A 19465-nucleotide genomic window follows, 5' to 3' on the forward strand; every position below is an offset into this window, starting at 1 on the left:
TCACTCAATCAATCACTAAATTATCTCATTAACTTTAACACTCTTGAGTCTGGAGCCAAATAAACTCCCAGGAGAGTTCATTTAAAACTGGAGTTTTTGCTGTGTGAGTTCATGGGTGGAATAAATATATGGCAGGACTTTTACTTTCTGACCCCTGGACTTTCCACCTCTGCTCAGAAAGTTTTACATTTGTCACTTGAGGCAGTATAAAACATTTTAAGAAAAAGCCTGTTACAAAAGCAAAGATCCAACATTTTTCATAGAGTTTTTCATAGAGTCATAGAGTTTGGGTCTGAAGAGAGTTTCAGGAAGTCTATATTCACATTAAAGGCCATATTCACATTAAAGGGATACTCCACTTTAAAAAGAAAATTGTGTCATCATATACTCACCCTCATGTTGTTCAATCCTTTATGAATTTCTTTCTTCTGCTGAATAGAAAGTAAGATATTTAGAAGAATATCAATAACTAGACAGTTTCTGGTCTCATTGACTTCCATAGTATATTTTTTTCCTACTATGGAAGTCAATGAGACCAGAAACTAGTTAGTCATAACTCAGTTACAGTCACTAAATCACTAAATTATTATTTAAATTATAAATTATAAATTATTAAATTATCAATCACTAAATTATCTCATTAACTTTAACACTCTTGAGTCTGGAGCCAAATAAACTCTCAGGAGAGTTCATTTAACAAGTTTTTGCTGTGTGAGTTCATGGGTGGAATAAACGTATGGCAGGACTTTTACTTTCTGATCCCTGGACTTTCCACCTCTGAATATTGTTGACCACAAACTGACAATTATGATATTTCCATAAATAAGCGCACCACAGGGATATTATAATTCAGTGTTCTTCAACCCTGCTCCTGAAGGACCCCCAACACTGCACTTTTTCTTTGTCTCCCTAATCAAACACACCTGATTCAATTCATCAGCTCATTATCACATGGGTTAATGAGCTGATGAGTTGAATCAGGTGTGTTTGATTAGGGAGACAAAGAAAACGTGCAGTGTTGGGGGTCCTTCAGGAGCAGGGTTGAAGAACACTGGCTTAGACGGAAAAATATGTCAAATCTTTGTTTTATTGAACAAACAAATCATATTAGTAGCTATAAGAAATGTTGAAATTGATTTGATTTGTAATAATACAGAATAATTTATGAGTGCTAATCTACACTCAAAAAAATGCTATGTTGGTTTTAATTAACTTTTTATGTCAACAGGTTCCACGTAACTAGGTTACGTTGGATTTATGTTATATAATGTATTACATACATACATTACATATTACATTATTTATTTTAATTAACTTAAGTTAATTACATTGAAATAAATAATGTTACATAAATCCAACATAACCTAGTAATGTGGAACCTGTTGACATAAAAAGTTAATTAAAACCAACATAGCATTTTTTTGAGTGTATGACTGTTATGACAATCTATAACAGCAGAGAGCAGGTTTATCAGACTGAAGTGATCAGAGAGGAACAGAAACATCAGATTCAGGCACTTTCTGCTGTTTCCTGCATCATCAATACAAAGGTCCAGTTTGGCCTGTTTAAGTGTGTTTGAGTTTATTTGAGTGTTCACAGATTCCTCTTGTTGGCTTTTGAAGCAGATAACATGTGGTTGAATGTACATTACACAAACACAGTAGTATGAGTCTGCAGGGAGTTTTTAAGTTGGACTGCAAGTCTTTATTCTTGTCGAAGGCCAGTGTGAAATGAAACCACTTCCTGTTCAGGGTTAGCACTAGTGTAAAACCACTCATCACTCTAAAGATCACACCTGTTCTGAAACCACTTAACTTGAACTGCAAATCCAAAGGCACCTCCTATAAATACAATACTTTTCTGCACTTTCACTTCTGCTCACTTCTGTACCTTTTAGCACATTCTTGAAACTGCTGTTGTGATAATGTGATTACTGTTGGCTCTTGCATAATATTGCTTGTGACGTTTCTCATTTTTTTAGTTGCTTTCTGCCAAGTTAATAAATAGAAATAAAATTATTATTATTGCTTGGTTGCTGAATAAAACTGTGGGTCTGTTATTGTCACGTTTGGTTTGGTCACGTCTTTTATTTCTGTAACACAATTCCGCTGAAGTCAAGTTGACAGTTATAAGTTAAAAAGGGCGTCCAAATAATTTAAAATATCATACATATAATTCAGGTTTTGGCCTCAAAGGTGAACCAAATGACCAAAGTGGAATGGAAATGAGGACTGTATTGAACTGATGCCTGAAAATCCAGTCCTGAAAAACGAGAATGATCTGCCATGCTCACATGTGATAAAAGGGATTTGTGAGACTTGAAGTTCCAACCCTAAATATTGTGATATTTCAACATTGAACACTTTTATGTACACCCACTTGCGTTTAATAGTTATCTCTGTTTTTCCTTCCATCATCCTCTCAGTCCCAGCTTAACAACATTTATTCATTCCCTTTCAGTTTATTGCCATCAATATAATATTGAGCTTAATTTAGTCCTGTTTAAAGGTGTTTGAGTCTATGCAGAGTTTCTGAGAGTTTTGTTGTGGGAATGAAAGTATTTTTCTCTGTGTCTGAACTAATAAAGCCACTTCCCGTTTAGTGTTAGCACCATGACTATCATTCAACCACAGCTCATCTGTGAACACTTGCTGTCACACATAAGAGTGAATAATGGATTTAGAGGACATTTATGAAAATGTTGAAAATGATGATATTAAGGACACAACTGGACCTCAAACACAGAATCACAGCCAGGACGAAGGAAAAGATCGAAAGTGCAGTAAGTAGAAAGTTTGATATGTGTGTGTTTTGTCTCTGTCAGGAGGACGCAGGTGTTTGGTGTTGATGACAGTGTGTCTCGGGCTCATTTGTGTTCTTCTGCTGGTCTTCATCAAACTGTACATCACCATCACAGCAGAGAGAGACCTGTTAAAGAGTTACAAGAACACAGTTGAAGAGTTCAATCACACTATCATCAGCTTACAGGACAATTACACTGATCTAATGACTGAAAAAGACCAACTGAAAAACAACTTCAGCTCTTTGAATCAGAAGAAACTGGAGTTAGAGACTGAAATAAGGAAGTTATATGAACTAGGTCAGTACAAATGGATTTATATGTATATTTGCACTTTACAACACAATTCATAAATGTAATTGTTTATGTTTATTGAAAGGAAAATATAGGTTTTTCATATCCAATGAGAAGAAGAGCTGGTCTGAGAGCAGGCAGTTCTGCAGAGATCAAGGTGGTGATCTGATCATTATCAACACTGCAGAGAAGCAGGTGAGTTCAGTGGCAAATATATCTAGTTTACGGTAATTCTGTTGTGAATGAACATACTTAAATATATTTTGTCATACGTACAAACAAACAACAGTCTCGTGTTTTAACACTGCTTGAAAAATAAATGCTACAATGATATAACAAACGTCTTTCATATTTTATATGTTCTTGCTGTTGAATATTAAATTTGAATGCTGGTAATTGTCTTTGTATTCTGTCCGACTTGATTCTCGCTCTTTAATATATATATATATATATATATATATATGTATATATATGTATATATATATATATATATATATATATATATATATATATATATATATGTATATATATGTATATATATATATATGTATATATATATATATATATATATATATATATATATATATATATATATGTGTATATATATGTACATATATATATAAATACACTCACCTAAAGGATTATTAGGAATACCATACTAATACTGTGTTTGACCCCCTTTCGCCTTCAGAACTGCCTTAATTCTACGTGGCATTGATTCAACAAGGTGCTGAAAGCATTCTTTAGAAATGTTGGCCCATATTGATAGGATAGCATCTTGCAGTTGATGGAGATTTGTGGGATGCAAATCCAGGGCACAAAGCTCCCGTTCCACCACATCCCAAAGATGCTCTATTGGGTTGAGATCTGGTGACTGTGGGGGCCATTTTAGTACAGTGAACTCATTGTCATGTTCAAGAAACCAATTTGAAATGATTCGAGCTTTGTGACATGGTGCATTATCCTGCTGGAAGTAGCCATCAGAGGATGGGTACATGGTGGTCATAAAGGGATGGACATGGTCAGAAACAATGCTCAGGTAGGCCGTGGCATTTAAACAATGCCCAATTGGCACTAAGGGGCCTAAAGTGTGCCAAGAAAACATCCCCCACACCATTACACCACCACCACCAGCCTGCACAGTGGTAACAAGGCATGATGGATCCATGTTCTCATTCTGTTTACGCCAAATTCTGACTCTACCATCTGAATGTCTCAACAGAAATCGAGACCAGGCAACATTTTTCCAGTCTTCAACTGTCCAATTTTGATGAGCTTGTGCAAATTGTAGCCTCTTTTTCCTATTTGTAGTGGAGATGAGTGGTACCCGGTGGGGTCTTCTGCTGTTGTAGCCCATCCGCCTCAAGCTTGTGCGTGTTGTGGCTTCACAAATGCTTTGCTGCATACCTCGGTTGTAACGAGTGGTTATTTCAGTCAAAGTTGCTCTTCTATCAGCTTGAATCAGTCGGCCCATTCTCCTCTGACCTCTAGCATCAACAAGGCATTTTCGCCCACAGGACTGCCGCATTACTGGATGTTTTTCCCTTTTCACACCATTCTTTGTAAACCCTAGAAATGGTTGTGCGTGAAAATCCCAGTAACTGAGCAGATTGTGAAATACTCAGACCGGCCCGTCTGGCACCAACAACCATGCCACGCTCAAAATTGCTTAAATCACCTTTCTTTCCCATTCTGACATTCAGTTTGGAGTTCAGGAGATTGTCTTGACCAGGACCACACCCCTAAATGCATTGAAGCAACTGCCATGTGATTGGTTGATTAGATAATTGCATTAATGAGAAATTGAACAGGTGTTCCTAATAATCCTTTAGGTGAGTGTATATATATATATATATATATATATATATTTTTTTTTTTTTTTTTTTTTTTTTTTTTTTTTTCACATACAGAAGTTCATATCTTCATTAGTAAAGGAGAGAGTGTGGATTGGTCTGTCTGATATTGAGACTGAGGGGATCATGAAATGGGTTGATAATTCACCACTGAAACAAGGGTAAGTGATAAAACACTCACATAAATCCACTGTCGATATATTTTAAACAAACTGTAAAAAATTGCGCTGTAAAATAAAGGTAATCTACTGGCAGCTGTGGTTGCCAGCAATATACTGTTAATTTACAACCCTTTACCATTAATTAACATCTCTCATTTTTTACAGTATGTTACCATAAAAATACCATGGAAAGTAACTCATATCATTTGGGAAACCAATTGCTTCAGACAGTTCAAGTTCGAAAATTAGTATTTATACTGATAGTACTGTGAACTTGCTTCATTTGAGTCCACTGAAAATTAATATATATCTTAATATTAAACGGCAAACAGTTTTTCCTGACAGTATTTTTCTGTTTTTAAACAGACATTTTCTGGCGGCCCTGCTGCCAGAAAATTACCGTTTTTTTACAGTGTAAGTGTGTCTATAGACATAAAATCAGTTTAGACTAAATAAAATCAGTTTAGACTATCACATTATATATAATGTGATAGTCTAAACTGATTTTATTTCGGGTGCGGGTCGGGTGTCGGTTCTATTTTAAGCGGGTCGGGTCGGATGCGGATTTTAATTAGTGCTGCTGTTGGAAAATGGGTTGAATGCGGTTTTAAGCACTGCGGGTGCAGATTTACAAAATCGGACCTGTGCAGGACTCTGCTTCACATAACTTTTTTCTATGAACTTTCACCAATATTTCAGTGAAATTAAGTTCTTTCATTTCGTTTAGTTACGTTTTACAGTATATTGCTGTTTTTCCTTGATTTTTACGGTAATCTACTGGCAGCTGTGGTTGCCAGTAAATTGCTGTTTTTTTGCAGTTTGATGCCGTAAATTAATTTACAGTTGATTACTGTTAAATTACGCTTCACTCAGTTTTCAACTTCACTCAGTGACACATTTAACCCTTTTTTACCCCACTGCAAAATCTTCAGTTTTAAATGAACACTTGTGTGTCCACACTACAGAGTGTAGGAGTAACACTGAAGCAGTTGAAGTTAATTATATAATTCAGTAGTTAATTAACTGATGATTGAGCATTAGTGATGAACACCTGATGTTAACAAGCAGAATCACTGAAGGACAGAGGAACAACAAGATAAAAAAGCAAGACCTACAACTGACTTCCAGCCAGAGAAGACATTACATCTGTGATGATCTCAGCAGAGTAGGATTAACCAACTCCAAAAAAAACAGCATTACCAGCTTCACTTATTACTAACCAGACTGACTTTATTTTTTTCATACGTCTACAGAAATTCCTATTGCGAATTAACAGAGGTTTAGATGTTGTTTTGTTTAATTTGACTTTACCACTATGGAGATCAGTGTTTGCTTAAGTTGGGCTTTTGACCTTTGACTTTAACTTTTTTTTTTTTTTTTTTTTTTTGGCTGCTGTAACTGTATGTTTTCAAGACACATTTGTTGTGGCAAAAACAAAGCCAACATAAATGAAATCAGAGGCCTGTACCTTGATGGTAGTTGAACAAACTCAGGGTTGCAGGATTAGATATGAGTTGACAAAACCAAACCAATCCAACCAGGCTTTGTTGGTACCATGATGCTGATCTTCAACTTTCTCTGTCAACTCAGGCTTTGGTCCTGAGTTTAGGTGTGACATCAGTAGCGAACAGCCAATCACATGCTGAGAAAGGGTGAAACTGCCATTCATTTTTCGCGAGAGAAGCAGAATATTACAAGATATTACACTCTTCTGCAGAATATTACAAGATTGAAAAATATTAAGAATTTAAACAATTTTACACAGCAAAAAGAAAATAGCAGTCTATGAAAGAGGACAATTAAAAAAAAATCTTGCTATATCAGTGCAAGTAAAAGTTGTGAAGTTAATTTATACAGTTGATAAAGGTATAGAGAGAATTTAACTTTTATTTTATAGCTTTATCTATTGATTCTAAAGTGTATTTGTGGGGCTCATAATAACATTCCCTGTAATGTTAATGTCAATGTTTAGAAAAAGAGTACCCCCCCAAAAGTCTTTATTTTATTTTTATTGTTCACTTACTTTGTATGTATTCTAAATTTATGATGGGGTTAATGCAGGAAATGTGTTTAGATCAATGTTGGTGCAAATGCATTAATTTATAGTGAGTGATGCTCAAGCAGGCATGTTGTTATAGCGATCCTACAGGAGAGGGCGCCCACGGAAGACAGGTGCGGAAGAAGAGTGTTTTTTTGTAGTGTTGTGGACGCATACAGAGTTTTGTGTACTGCGAATAAATGCCACGCAGTGAACAAGATTAAACGAACTCATCAAATTATGCACGTCTTGGAATTGATTCATTTCGACATGCAACATATTTATATTCCTTTCATATATTTATTTATTTAAACGGTGCGTAATAATAATTGATAAACTAAAACTGTACGTGTGATCGATTAAGGGGTAAATCTAATATCTAAATCATACAAAATTATTATTCTAAATAAGCATTAGTAAAAGTCAGACGATTTTGTCTTTAAAAATCATTTGCTATGTAGTGAGCTTTAATTTGGAGTATAAACAGGTGGAGTGACTTTATCCTCTGCTCACAGCTGATTGGTCTAAGTTCGGTTTGAGATCTCTTACCTGGACCATAACCTGCCCCGGACCAGGGGCCCGTTCTTCATACGTCGCTAACTCAGTTAGCTGGATTTGATTGTTGGCGATTTGGCATGATCTTGGATTGTTTGGTTCTTCGACACTCATCCTGGACTTGCTGTCATAGCAACAGGTGTGCAAGCTTAAACCTGCTCGGGAGTAGTGTTTTTACAAACACAATGTTAAAGCAGTCAGAGAAAAGTTAAAATAAAAGTAACGGGGACCAAGAGCCCAACTAAAGCAAACACTGATCACCACAATGGTGACACTTCAAATTAAACAAATATCAACATCTAAACCTCTGTTAATTCTCACTAAGATCATCTGACAGCAATAGTCAAAGTAATTATGTCTAAATGAGACCATAAATGATGTTGAAATATGTCCACAATGGCCACATCTGAACTAGTTTTTAACCTTGTACGAAGGTTCGATGAACGTCTATATCGGACGTGCAGAACACGTCAAAAAAAGACGTCATAACAACTTTCATTCTGGCTCCTCAGTGGACGTCATTTCAACGTCCGATTTTTGTAACAAAGACATTGAAAAGACGTCTTTCGGACATAATTTTGCTTAGTGGGATTTCATGTTAACAGGATTAGACTGCGGCTTCATAAGCGGAGCTGATACGGGAAGTCCAGCGCAGCACTTTCTGAGATGTATATTTTTTCTCGTGACTCGTGAGATTGTCGTTTACATTATTAATTTGTTGGAAACGCACATTTATTTTCGACTTGTCGGAGTCGGGCTTTAACTACAGCACAAACTGTGCCCTAAGATTATTTGCGAGTGGCTTTTTCCTTTACACTATTGGAGATGCGGAGAACTTGATGGAAAGTGCTGTCTGTCGTGTCATTCAGAGTTTACCTGGCGCTTTTAGGTTAAAAAAACAGTTTTAGGTTTTTTTTGTGGCATTGCCAAGCCCCTGAAGACCCAATGTTGTAAAGCAGTTTTTTAAAGCAGTTTTTTTTTTTTTTTTTTTTTTTTTTTAGGCTATCATAATTTTTTATGAAGATCATGCAATCATGACCATGCCGCTTACAGTATATGTCACTCAGGCTTCACTAACGTGATTGGTATAGACCATAGAGTGCCATCAAGGCCTCAGTGAAGGGGATTATGTGAACAGAAAGGGGATTCACAATGTAAATGTGCAGCCCAGTTACTATTGTGATTCTTAATATTCCAGATTAGTAGGCTAATATTATATCAAGTAAAAAAAAGGCAGTTGACTAAAATCTTCCATATCACAATGTGAAAGCAAAATGGCCAGGATCTGTGCATGACTTAAGAATTTTCAGAGATTCACATTTATGCACATTATTTGAAAGTGGTAAGGAAAGCTCCACAATTAAATATCAATTTTATCTTATCTGAATAAGTCACGGCTGAAGGGCGTTGTTAGGCAGTGTTAATTTCGTTAACGAAAACTATGACGAAAAATGTTCGTTGACGACCTTTTTTCCCCTGACTAAGACAAGACGATGAGAGACGACACCCACGTCATTAAACGATAACTGTGACTATATGAACACATGCAATATCGTTGACGAAAAAAGACGAGACTGAAATGTGTTTAAACTTTAAACATTTTTTAAACTTAACCAAAACCACTTGTTTGTGTCAATTAAAGGAGACGACAACACATTGACTGTTTTTTACGAGCGTTCATGCTTACGGTTGCCAGATTTCAATAATTAAACCCCCAGTCAGAGCTTTTCTGTTAATATAACACGTTTTCTACCCGGTCTTTTCAATAGTATCTGGCAACCATGCGCGCGCGCTCTCGACACTGCTGAAGAACCGCGGATGATCTGAAAACACAGACGAGTAAGCTGGAGTTCCCTTTCAGTCGCTCACGTTCGACGTAACGTCGACGTGACGACGTAATTGGGATCACTTCAGGGAGCCCTATCAACTTCGAGTGTCTACAGAACAAGCCAATGAACGTTGGCGTGCGTGAATCGCGTCACGCGCCCCGCCCCGCCGCGCGGGTATAAACAGGAAGCGGGCGCACGCACACATTGTCTTTCACTTCGGAGCCGAGTTTCTATGAGACTTTTTGTCTATCAGAATCAGCCTTTGAAGACTTCAAAAAGAGGATCATCTCTCTGTTCCTGTGTTGGTGTGACGGCGCGATCAGCGGTGGCCGCGAGCATTGCAGCTCTCAACTGCTGTTTTCACAGCATTGTGTTTGTGTTTTGTGTGTGTGTGTGTCGGTTCGGTGGGCGTTTCCCCTGTGTGTGCATTCACACTGCGGCTACCCCTGGGTGCCTCAACACAAAAGAGAGTTTTTCTAAATCCTTTTTTTATTTTCACTAAAAGAGCAACACAAGCGTGACCCTGCGTCTTTTTCAAGATGTCATTCCGCTTGTGCGTTTCTGGATGCCGTCGTTCCCTGGCGCCAGCAGATGGCCACAGCAGTTGCCTCTCGTGTTTGGGCATTCAACACGCTGAGGCAGCTTTTGTGGATAGTTCATGTTCCCACTGCGGGAACATGACTATCGCAGCGCTTAGATCGAGACTCGCTTACCTCAAGGGAGGTGCAGTCCCCTCGCCTATGCCCCGATCTAGTGTCTATTCTGCCCCGCAGAATAGACCTACTTCGGCGCATGACCAGGGTGATCTGAAGATTACCGTGAGGGCTTCCCCGTCGAGTCATCCTCCGCGGGCCCCTCACGCCTCACAAGCGCTGTCGCCACTGGGGCCCCTTAGTGGACGTCTTGGTCCTTCTCCGGAACGACCAACCGTTTCCTTTGGGGCTCCGGCTGATGACCAGATGTCGATCGCAGCATCGGAGGGGGAGCTGTCCTCTGGAAATGACGACTCGGCTGCGTTGCCCCCCTCGGGGCGTGTAGCGTTGTCCGAGCCAGATCCAGAATGGACTGCTATGCTTTCCCGGGCCGCCGAGAAGGTCGGGCTTGCGTGGAATCCTCCACCACGTCCCGAACCTTCTCGGTTGGACGATTGGTTTCTCGGGGCGGGCCGTGCTGGTTCTCAGTGCGCCGCCCCGGTACCTTTCTTTCCGGAAGTGCATGAGGAGCCTTCTAGGACGTGGAAGGCACCGTATAGTGCCCGAAGCCGTTCTAGTGGCTCCTCACCCCTCGCCACCCTCGACGGCGGGGCAGCTAAGGGGTATGTGGATATCCCCCCAGTGGAGCGGGCCGTCGCGATGCAGCTGTGTCCGGCGTCCGCTTCCTCTTGGCGGGGTAATCCACGCCTCCCGTCCAAGGCCTGTAAGTTTTCGTCCGGTCTGACGGCGAAGGCTTACAAGGCCTGTGGACAGGCTGCTTCTGCCCTCCATGCCATGGCGCTCTTGCAGGTCCACCAGGCCCAGGCGCTCATGGACATGAACGAGGGTGGTTCTGACCCAGAGCTCCTCCGGGAGCTCCGTGTGGCAACCGACCTCGCCCTCCGGGCGACGAAGGAAACCGCACGTTCAGTTGGTCAGGCGATGTCCACCTTGGTGGTCCAGGAGCGCCACCTTTGGCTCAACCTGGCGGATATGAGGGACACCGATAAATATCGGTTCCTGGATGCCCCTCTTTCCCAGGTTGGGTTGTTCGGCGACGCGGTCGAGAGCTTTGCCCAACAGTTCTCGGCCGCACAGAAGCAGACGGAGGCCATCCGGCACATCCTGCCCCGGCGGACCGCTGCTGCTCCCACCCGTCCGCCGGCCGCAGACCCTCCGTCTACTCGTCGCCGAGGTCGGCCTTCTGCGGCGTCCTCCGCTCCCGCTAAGCCCCAGCAGCAGCAGCAACCATCCAGGCCTCAGCGCGGAGCAAGCCGTAGGAAGCCGACCCCGCCCGTCCAGGCCGCTGCCAAACCAGGAGGCAAGCGACGGTGCAAACGACCCTGAGACGGGTGGCCCGGAGGTGGATCAAGTTGCTCTTCAGGAGATGGCGAAGGCGCCACTCCTTCCCCCGGTGGAGGGCCGGGCGGAGAATCTTTTGTTTCCTTTTCTTTTTGTTCCGCCGGTACCCACATTTTCAAAAAAAGAGCAATTTCTGAAACCTCTGGGTCCCTGCATTCCGCCGCGCTGCCCCACCCCGGGTACGTCTGTGGTGCCCTTGGTCCCGCTTGCTCGGTCTCTGGGAGCCTGGTTAACGCTTCCCAGCCCGTCTCGCTGGCTCGTCCGTACCATCAGACTCGGCTATGCGATTCAGTTCGCCCGGCGCCCCCCTGCTTTCAAGGGCATCCTGTTCACCCGTGTTCTGGCGGACAATGCCCCCGTGCTCAGGGCGGAGATCGCAGTCCTACTGGCGAAGGACGCGATCGAGCCGGTCCCTCCAGCCGATATGAAGACCGGCTTCTACAGCCCGTACTTCATTGTACCCAAGAAAGGTGGTGGGTTACGACCAATCCTGGACCTGCGCGTCCTGAACCGGTCCCTTCACAGGCTACCGTTCAAGATGCTTACGCAGAAACGCATTTTCAAATGCATCCGTCCCCAGGATTGGTTTGCAGCGATCGACCTGAAGGACGCGTACTTTCATGTCTCGATTCTCCCTCGACACAGACCGTTTCTCCGCTTTGCGTTCGAGGGACGGGCATATCAGTACAAGGTCTTACCCTTCGGGCTGGCCCTGTCGCCCCGCGTCTTCACGAAAGTCGCGGAGGCGGCCATTGCTCCCATGTGCGAGCGTGGTGTTCGCATCCTCAACTACCTCGACGACTGGCTTATTCTGGCCCAGTCGAGAGAGCAGTTGTGCGAACACAGGGACATGGTGCTCAGTCACCTCAGCCACCTAGGGCTTCGGGTCAACTGGGAAAAGAGCAAACTCACCCCCGGGCAGAGGATCTCTTTTCTCGGTATGGAGTTAGACTCGATCAGCATGACAGCGCGCCTCACCGAGGCCCGTGTCCAGTCAGTGTTGAACTGCGTGAGCACGCTCAGACGCAGAACAGCGGCACCACTGAAACTGTTTCAGAGGCTCCTGGGGCATATGGCATCTGCAGCCGCGGTTACGCCGCTCGGATTGCTTCATATGAGGCCGCTCCAACACTGGCTCCACGATCGAGTCCCGAGATGGGCGTGGCAGAGCGGCTCGTGCCGGGTCCAAGTGACTCCGCACTGTCGCCAAACTCTCAGCTTGTGGTCGGACCCTTCGTTCCTGCGGGCAGGTGTTCCCCTGGAACAAGTGTCCAGGCACTCTGTGGTCTCCACGGATGCCTCTACCACCGGCTGGGGGGCCACGTACAACGGGCATGCAGCTTCAGGTCTGTGGACGGGGCCTCAACTGCATTGGCACATCAACTGCCTCGAGTTGTTAGCAGTACGTCTTGCACTGAGCCGTTTCAAAACGCTGCTTCTAGGCAAGCACGTACTGGTCCGTACGGACAGCACTGCGACCGTTGCGTACATCAACCGCCAAGGTGGTCTACGTTCCCGCCGCATGTCACAACTCGCACGCCATCTCCTCCTCTGGAGTCAGAAGCATCTGAGGTCGCTTCGTGCCGTTTACATTCCGGGCCTGCTCAACCGTGCAGCCGACGAGCTCTCACGGCAGCAGGTGCTACCGGGAGAATGGCGACTCCATCCCCAGGTGGTCCAGCTGATTTTCAGGCGCTTCGGGACCGCACAGGTAGATCTGTTTGCCGCCCCGGACACGTCTCATTGCCAGTTGTTCTATTCTCTGACCGAGGGGACCCTCGGCACGGATGCTCTGGAAACTCCATGTCTGGTCCCTGGACGGGACGCGGAGGTTCTAGGTGACCTACCCCCTGCGGTAGTTGACACCATCACTTCCGCTAGAGCCCCCTCTACGAGGCGCCTCTATACGTTGAAGTGGAACCTGTTCGTTGACTGGTGCTCCTCTCACGAGGAGAACCCCCGATCTTGCTCGATCAGAGCCGTGCTTTCCTTCCTGCAAGAAGGGCTGGAGCGAAGGCTGTCTCCCTCCACCCTTAAAGTGTATGTTGCCGCTATTGCTGCACATCACGATGCTGTTGATGGTAAGTCTTTGGGAAAGCATGACCTGATCGTCAGGTTCCTGAGGGGAGCAAGGAGACTAAATCCTCCTCGCCCACTCTCTATACCCTCTTGGGATTTGTCTCTGGTCCTTTCGGCTCTTCAGAGACCACCCTTTGAGCCTCTGCAATCTGCTGAGTTAAAAATCCTGTCCTGTAAGACAGTTCTCCTGGTTGCATTGGCCTCCATCAAGAGGGTAGGGGACCTGCATGCATTTTCGGTCGACGAATCGTGCCTAGAATTCGGCCCGGATAACTCTCACGTGATCCTGAGACCCCGGCCCGGATACGTGCCCAAGGTTCCTACCACTCCCTTCCGGGACCAGGTATTGAACCTGCAAGCGCTGCCTTCGGAGGAGGCAGACCCAGCCCTGGCTTTTCTCTGTCCCGTTCGCGCTCTGCGTCTGTACGTGGACAGAACGCAAAGCCTCAGGACCTCAGATCAGCTCTTCGTCTGTTACGGAGGCCAGCAGAAAGGGAAGGCTGTCTCCAAGCAGAGGATGGCCCACTGGATAGTGGATGCCATCGCCTTGGCTTACGAAGCCCAAGGCGTGCCCTGCCCGCCTGGGTTGAAAGCCCACTCCACTAGGAGTGTCGCTTCTTCCTGGGCGCTGGCTCACGGCGCCTCGCTGACAGACATCTGTAGAGCTGCGGGCTGGGCGACACCTAACACGTTCGCTAGGTTTTATAGCTTACGTGTTGAGCCGGTTTCTTCCTTTGTGCTCGCTTCTACTAGCCGGTAACACCGAAGTTCCCGCTCTAGTGTCGGCTTGCTGCGCCACTCCCTTCCTAGGAACGGATACGTGCGCTTTTTACTCCAGTCGAGTTCCCCACTTGGCGAGCCCTGTGAGTTCCTCCGCACCCCTTCGGCAGTCGGACGTTGCGGAGCGTCCGACGCCAGGTCTAGTGCTTGTATGCTTGTGTAACTTGTGCTAGGCTGGGTTCCATATGTGGTGATCCCTGCGGCGATCCCATATGTGTATTCTTCCACGACCAGCTCCCTGCGGTGAGCCCGTGTCTTCCCTTGGCAGAGCCCGCTCTGCCGTCACTGTCCGGTGTGTCTCCCCCTTCGGGTGGAGCCACCCCAGTGACATTCCATATGTTGCACTGCCCCTTCGGCCAGTCCATATGTGTATTCTCCACATGTTACCTCCCTTCGGGCAGGATGTGGCTCCGCAGCGTTCTTTCCCCTGGAAAGGTATGCTTTCCCAGTGTTATCCAAGAGTTCCTCTGTGTGGGGTATAATGGAACAGCAGTTGAACTCCCTCTACGCAGGCCTTCCGCCCCAGCAGTTGGGGGTCTGAGAGTTCTGCGTAGGGCGCTGGATGTGGCAGCAACCGTGGCGTTTTCCATGGGATCCCAATTACGTCGTCACGTCGACGTTACGTCGAACGTGAGCGACTGAAAGGGAACGTCTCGGTTACTGTTGTAACCCTCGTTCCCTGAAGGAGGGAACGGGAGACGTAACGTCCCGTCGCCACCGTTGCTGACCATCGCTGCATGGCCGTCACAAATCTCGGCTCCTCAGCGAAAAACAATGTGTGCGTGCGCCCGCTTCCTGTTTATACCCGCGCGGCGGGGCGGGGCGCGTGACGCGATTCACGCACGCCAACGTTCATTGGCTCGTTCTGTAGACACTCGAAGTTGATAGGGCTCCCTGAAGTGATCCCAATTACGTCGTCACGTCGACGTTACGTCTCCCGTTCCCTCCTTCAGGGAACGAGGGTTACAACAGTAACCGAGACGTTTTTATCTTCATTTGAGATTTTCTACTTAAATTAAAGTGTCGTTCAGTCGGTCTGTGTTCTGCCACGAGCCGTTTGCGCTACCTGTGCTACTAAATCTGCGATCAAAATATAGGCTGATATCCAGCAGTTTTAATGTTTATCATATTATACGAGCAAGAGTTTCCTGAATATCCACACGATTTCAAATGTGACATTAATTTTATACAACAGTTCAACAAACAGAAGGGTAACATTAAATAATGTACTAGCCTACATTTAGGCTTATTGCTCTATTTTGCAACGAAAGCCACAGCAGAACTGCAGCACACAGCGGTGATTCGTGAACGAATCTGTTGCTTTGAAAGAATCGTGAGATTCAATGACCCGTTCATAAAAATAGCAGCTTGCTTCCTTACTGAATGAATGAATGAATGAATGAATGACTCCATGACTCACTCATAAAGACAGTGACTTACTACTGGCTTTAATTTAATATTTTAAAAGTACCGGTATCACTTTGTTTTTACCATCGTTGCATATTTATTGAACATTGTTTAATTAAAAAAAATATTTAAAAAATATTGTCCCTTAATGGAGAAAGTGTGACTGCAGTCTAAGTGGAAGAGAGGGGGTACCAGGGGGTAGGGCACTCTAAAAACCACTGAACTAAGGAAAAGGCGTATGTAGAATTGCACAAGTGCTACTGCTAAAGAGTGCAATGTCAATACAGCCTGTTACCTTAATTTACATTTCTCATAAGCTTAAGTGAATTGGCCTAGAGATAAAAAAAAATTAGGACATTTTTGTCTAAAGAATACATATAAATAGCTACCAAAATTAATGTCGGTAACTGCAGTTTGACTAAAAGTTGACAAAAAATGCAATGACTTTTCGTCAACTAAAACTAGACTAAAACTATGAAAGACAAAATGACTAAAATGTGACTAAGACCAATAAGTATTTTCGTCTCAAGATGAAAACTAAGACTAAATCAAAAATGGCTGCCAAAATTAACACTGTTGTTAGGCACGACGCGAATGAAACATTGGCCGAGGTTCTCGGTTAAAGCCAGTGGGTATTAATGTCTGGCTATAATTGTTGTAGAAATTGTGTTACTAAGACTTCTGTACACCCAAATAGTTGAATTTCCAAAACAGCCTAATACATGAATGAACCTCATCGTCGATTATGGTCTAGCCTGAGTCTAACATCATAACTAACATGTCAGGCTGGTTGTTTCCATGTTCTAATGCTGCGGCAGCTTCCCGCAAAAGCTCACTAACAGATTTCGCCATATCTCGTCGTCTCGATTACAATATAATCACATTTAAATAATTTTGTTTCACACATTATACTCATGCGGGACGTCGACGACTTCGCTTTACAGAAGGCGTGTCTCAGCGCCGTTACTAGAATAAGCCACACCCACTCATTAACATAGAATTTGCATGCAGGTTGTCTTTGAAAATGAAAACGAAAATGAATACTGTGAAATCAAAGAGGAATTAAAATGAAAACGAAAATTTACATTTGTATTTGAATTGTGTCACTATTATTGCGTGAGCGTTACTAAAGAGCATTGTAAAAACTGTATTTGTAGTTTCTTTTTCACGTTTGGCTTTTAATTTTAATATTGGCAGTCTTGCCTCGAGACTGTAGTGAAAATGAAATGTGAAATCACCAATTGCATTTTATTTTTCAATTTGACAGGGATAATGCTGTGAAAATGAAATCATTTAATTTCATTCTCAATTTTGTCACATATTTTGCGTACTGTTTTCTGTAATGAAATCGTTAATCTGGTTTTAATTTTAATTTTAATCATTTAATTTATTTATTTAAATTTGGCAGAAAATGTCCTCCATAATGCTGTAACCAAATCAAAGTCAGAAAGAAGGATCTTAATGAGTTCAGTGATCAAGTTCAAATGATGAATGTCATAATATAACCAACACCATCAGATCACATTTTTTCTTTGTTCATCTGGCAGTTAATAAAGTTAAGGGTCAAGAGTCCGCAACCATTGATCGCCATAACGGTGGCTTACAATTTGTGATTTTCTCCTTCAGTTATTCTGCTTGTTAACATCATGTGTCTTCAATAATGTTCAATCATCACTCAATTAATCAATTAATCACTTAATTATCTCATTAACTTCAACACTCTTGAGTGTTCATATACACTCCCAGGAGTGTTAATTTAACACTGGAGTTTTTGCTGTGTACAAAGAGCCGTAGCTAACTGACAAGCTGAGCCATATCGCATTAATTATCGCTGGCGATACGTCCACAATATTGATGTGATTTGGCTCAGCTTGTCAGTTAACTACGGCTCTTTGTAGTAAATGCCGCTCCATCTGAAAGCAGGTGATGACGATTTACTACTAATCAAGGAACCGGCTTTACTGAGAGATGCGCATAACAATATCGTGCGATATATCGCCCAGCCCTAGTTGGACTGCAAGTCTGTATTCTTGTCGAAGGCCAGTGTGAAATGAAACCACTTCCTGTTCAGGGTTAGCACTAGTGTAAAACCACTCATCACTCTAAAGATCACACCTGTTCTGAAACCACTTAACTTGAACTGCAAATCCAAAGGCACCTCCTATAAATACAATACTTTTCTGCACTTTCACTTCTGCTCACTTCTGTACCTTTTAGTGCATTCTTGATGCTGTTGTTGTGATAATGTGATTACTGTTGGCTCTTGCATAATATTGCTTTGTGATGTTTCTCATTTTGTAGTTGCTTTCTAAGAAATATTATTATTGGTCACGTCTTTTATTTCTGTAACACAATTCCGCTGAAGTCAAGTTGACAGTTATAAGTTAAAAAGGGCATCCAAATAATTTAAAATTTCATACATATTATTCAGGTTTTGGCCTCAAAGGTGAACCAAATGACCAAAGTGGAATGGAAATGAGGACTGTATTGAACTGATGCCTGAAAATCCAGTCCTGAAAAACGAGAATGATCTGCCATGCTCACATGTGATAAAAGGGATTTGTGAGACTTGAAGTTCCAACCCTAAATATTGTGATATTTCAACATTGAACACTTTTATGTACACCCACTTGCGTTTAATAGTTATCTCTGTTTTTCCTTCCATCATCCTCTCAGTCCCAGGTTAACAACATTTATTCATTCCTTTTCAGTTTATTGCCATCAATATAATATTGAGCTTAATTTAGTCCTGTTTAAAGGTGTTTGAGTCTATGCAGAGTTTCGGAGAGTTTTGTTGTGGGAATGAAAGTATTTTTCTCTGTGTCTGAACTAATAAAGCCACTTCCCGTTTAGTGTAGCACCATGACTATCATTCAACCACAGCTCATCTGTGAACACTTGCTGTCACACATAAGAGTGAATAATGGATTTAGAGGACATTTATGAAAATGTTGAAAATGATGATATTAAGGACACAACTGGACCTCAAACACAGAATCACAGCCAGGACGAAGGAAAAGATCGAAGGTGCAGTAAGTAGAAAGTTTCATTTGAAGAAGAAATTATGATGTTAACTTTTGAGGTACACTCTCAGAAAATAAAGTACATAATTGTACCTTTAGGGGTACAATGGCTTGTCACTGGGGCTGTACCCTCAAGGGTACAATATTGTACCCTTGGCATAAGGTACATATTTGTACCCTTGTGATTTGTACCTTAAGAGACCAGTCTTGTACCTGTGGTGACAATTTTGTACCTTTATTTACAGTGGCGGAACTAGAGTTTTATACATGGGGTGGCCAGGGGGTGGCCACTGCTACTTGCGGGGGTACACAGTACACACACACACACACACACACACACACACACACACACACACACAGACAGACAGACAGACAGACAGTGGAAAAGCTTATGGAAGGAATTGGGTCACTCTGTTTGTGTCTATAAGTGTTGAACATCTTTCTAATTATAATTATTTAATTTATCATTATTTTTTTGTGTTCATTTTTTGGTGAACTATCCTTTTAATCTGGCAAAATCTTCTCAACTTAAATTCCTGAATTTGGTATGTGATTGACTGCCTGTGTCTGGTAGATGCTCTGAGCTGTTGAT

At 43.0% G+C, this 19465-nt stretch overlaps 1 protein-coding gene across 2 annotated transcripts in view; it reads left to right on the top strand.

Moving 5' to 3' along the window:
* The first annotated feature begins 2615 nt into the window (after positions 1-2615).
* Positions 2616-19465, top strand: part of LOC311076523 (uncharacterized protein) — a 70578-nt gene continuing 53728 nt past the window's right edge. For both annotated transcript variants that reach the window (XM_084104831.1, XM_084104832.1), the window contains exon 1: positions 2616-2782. In XM_084104831.1, the coding sequence (XP_083960957.1) occupies positions 2674-2782 (109 nt within the window). In that variant the 5' untranslated portion in view covers positions 2616-2673. The remainder of the gene's footprint in view (positions 2783-19465) is intronic.

This window comes from Abramis brama, assembly GCF_963993115.1.
Source record: "Abramis brama genome assembly, chromosome: 2".
NCBI classification, from domain to species: domain Eukaryota; kingdom Metazoa; phylum Chordata; class Actinopteri; order Cypriniformes; family Leuciscidae; genus Abramis; species Abramis brama.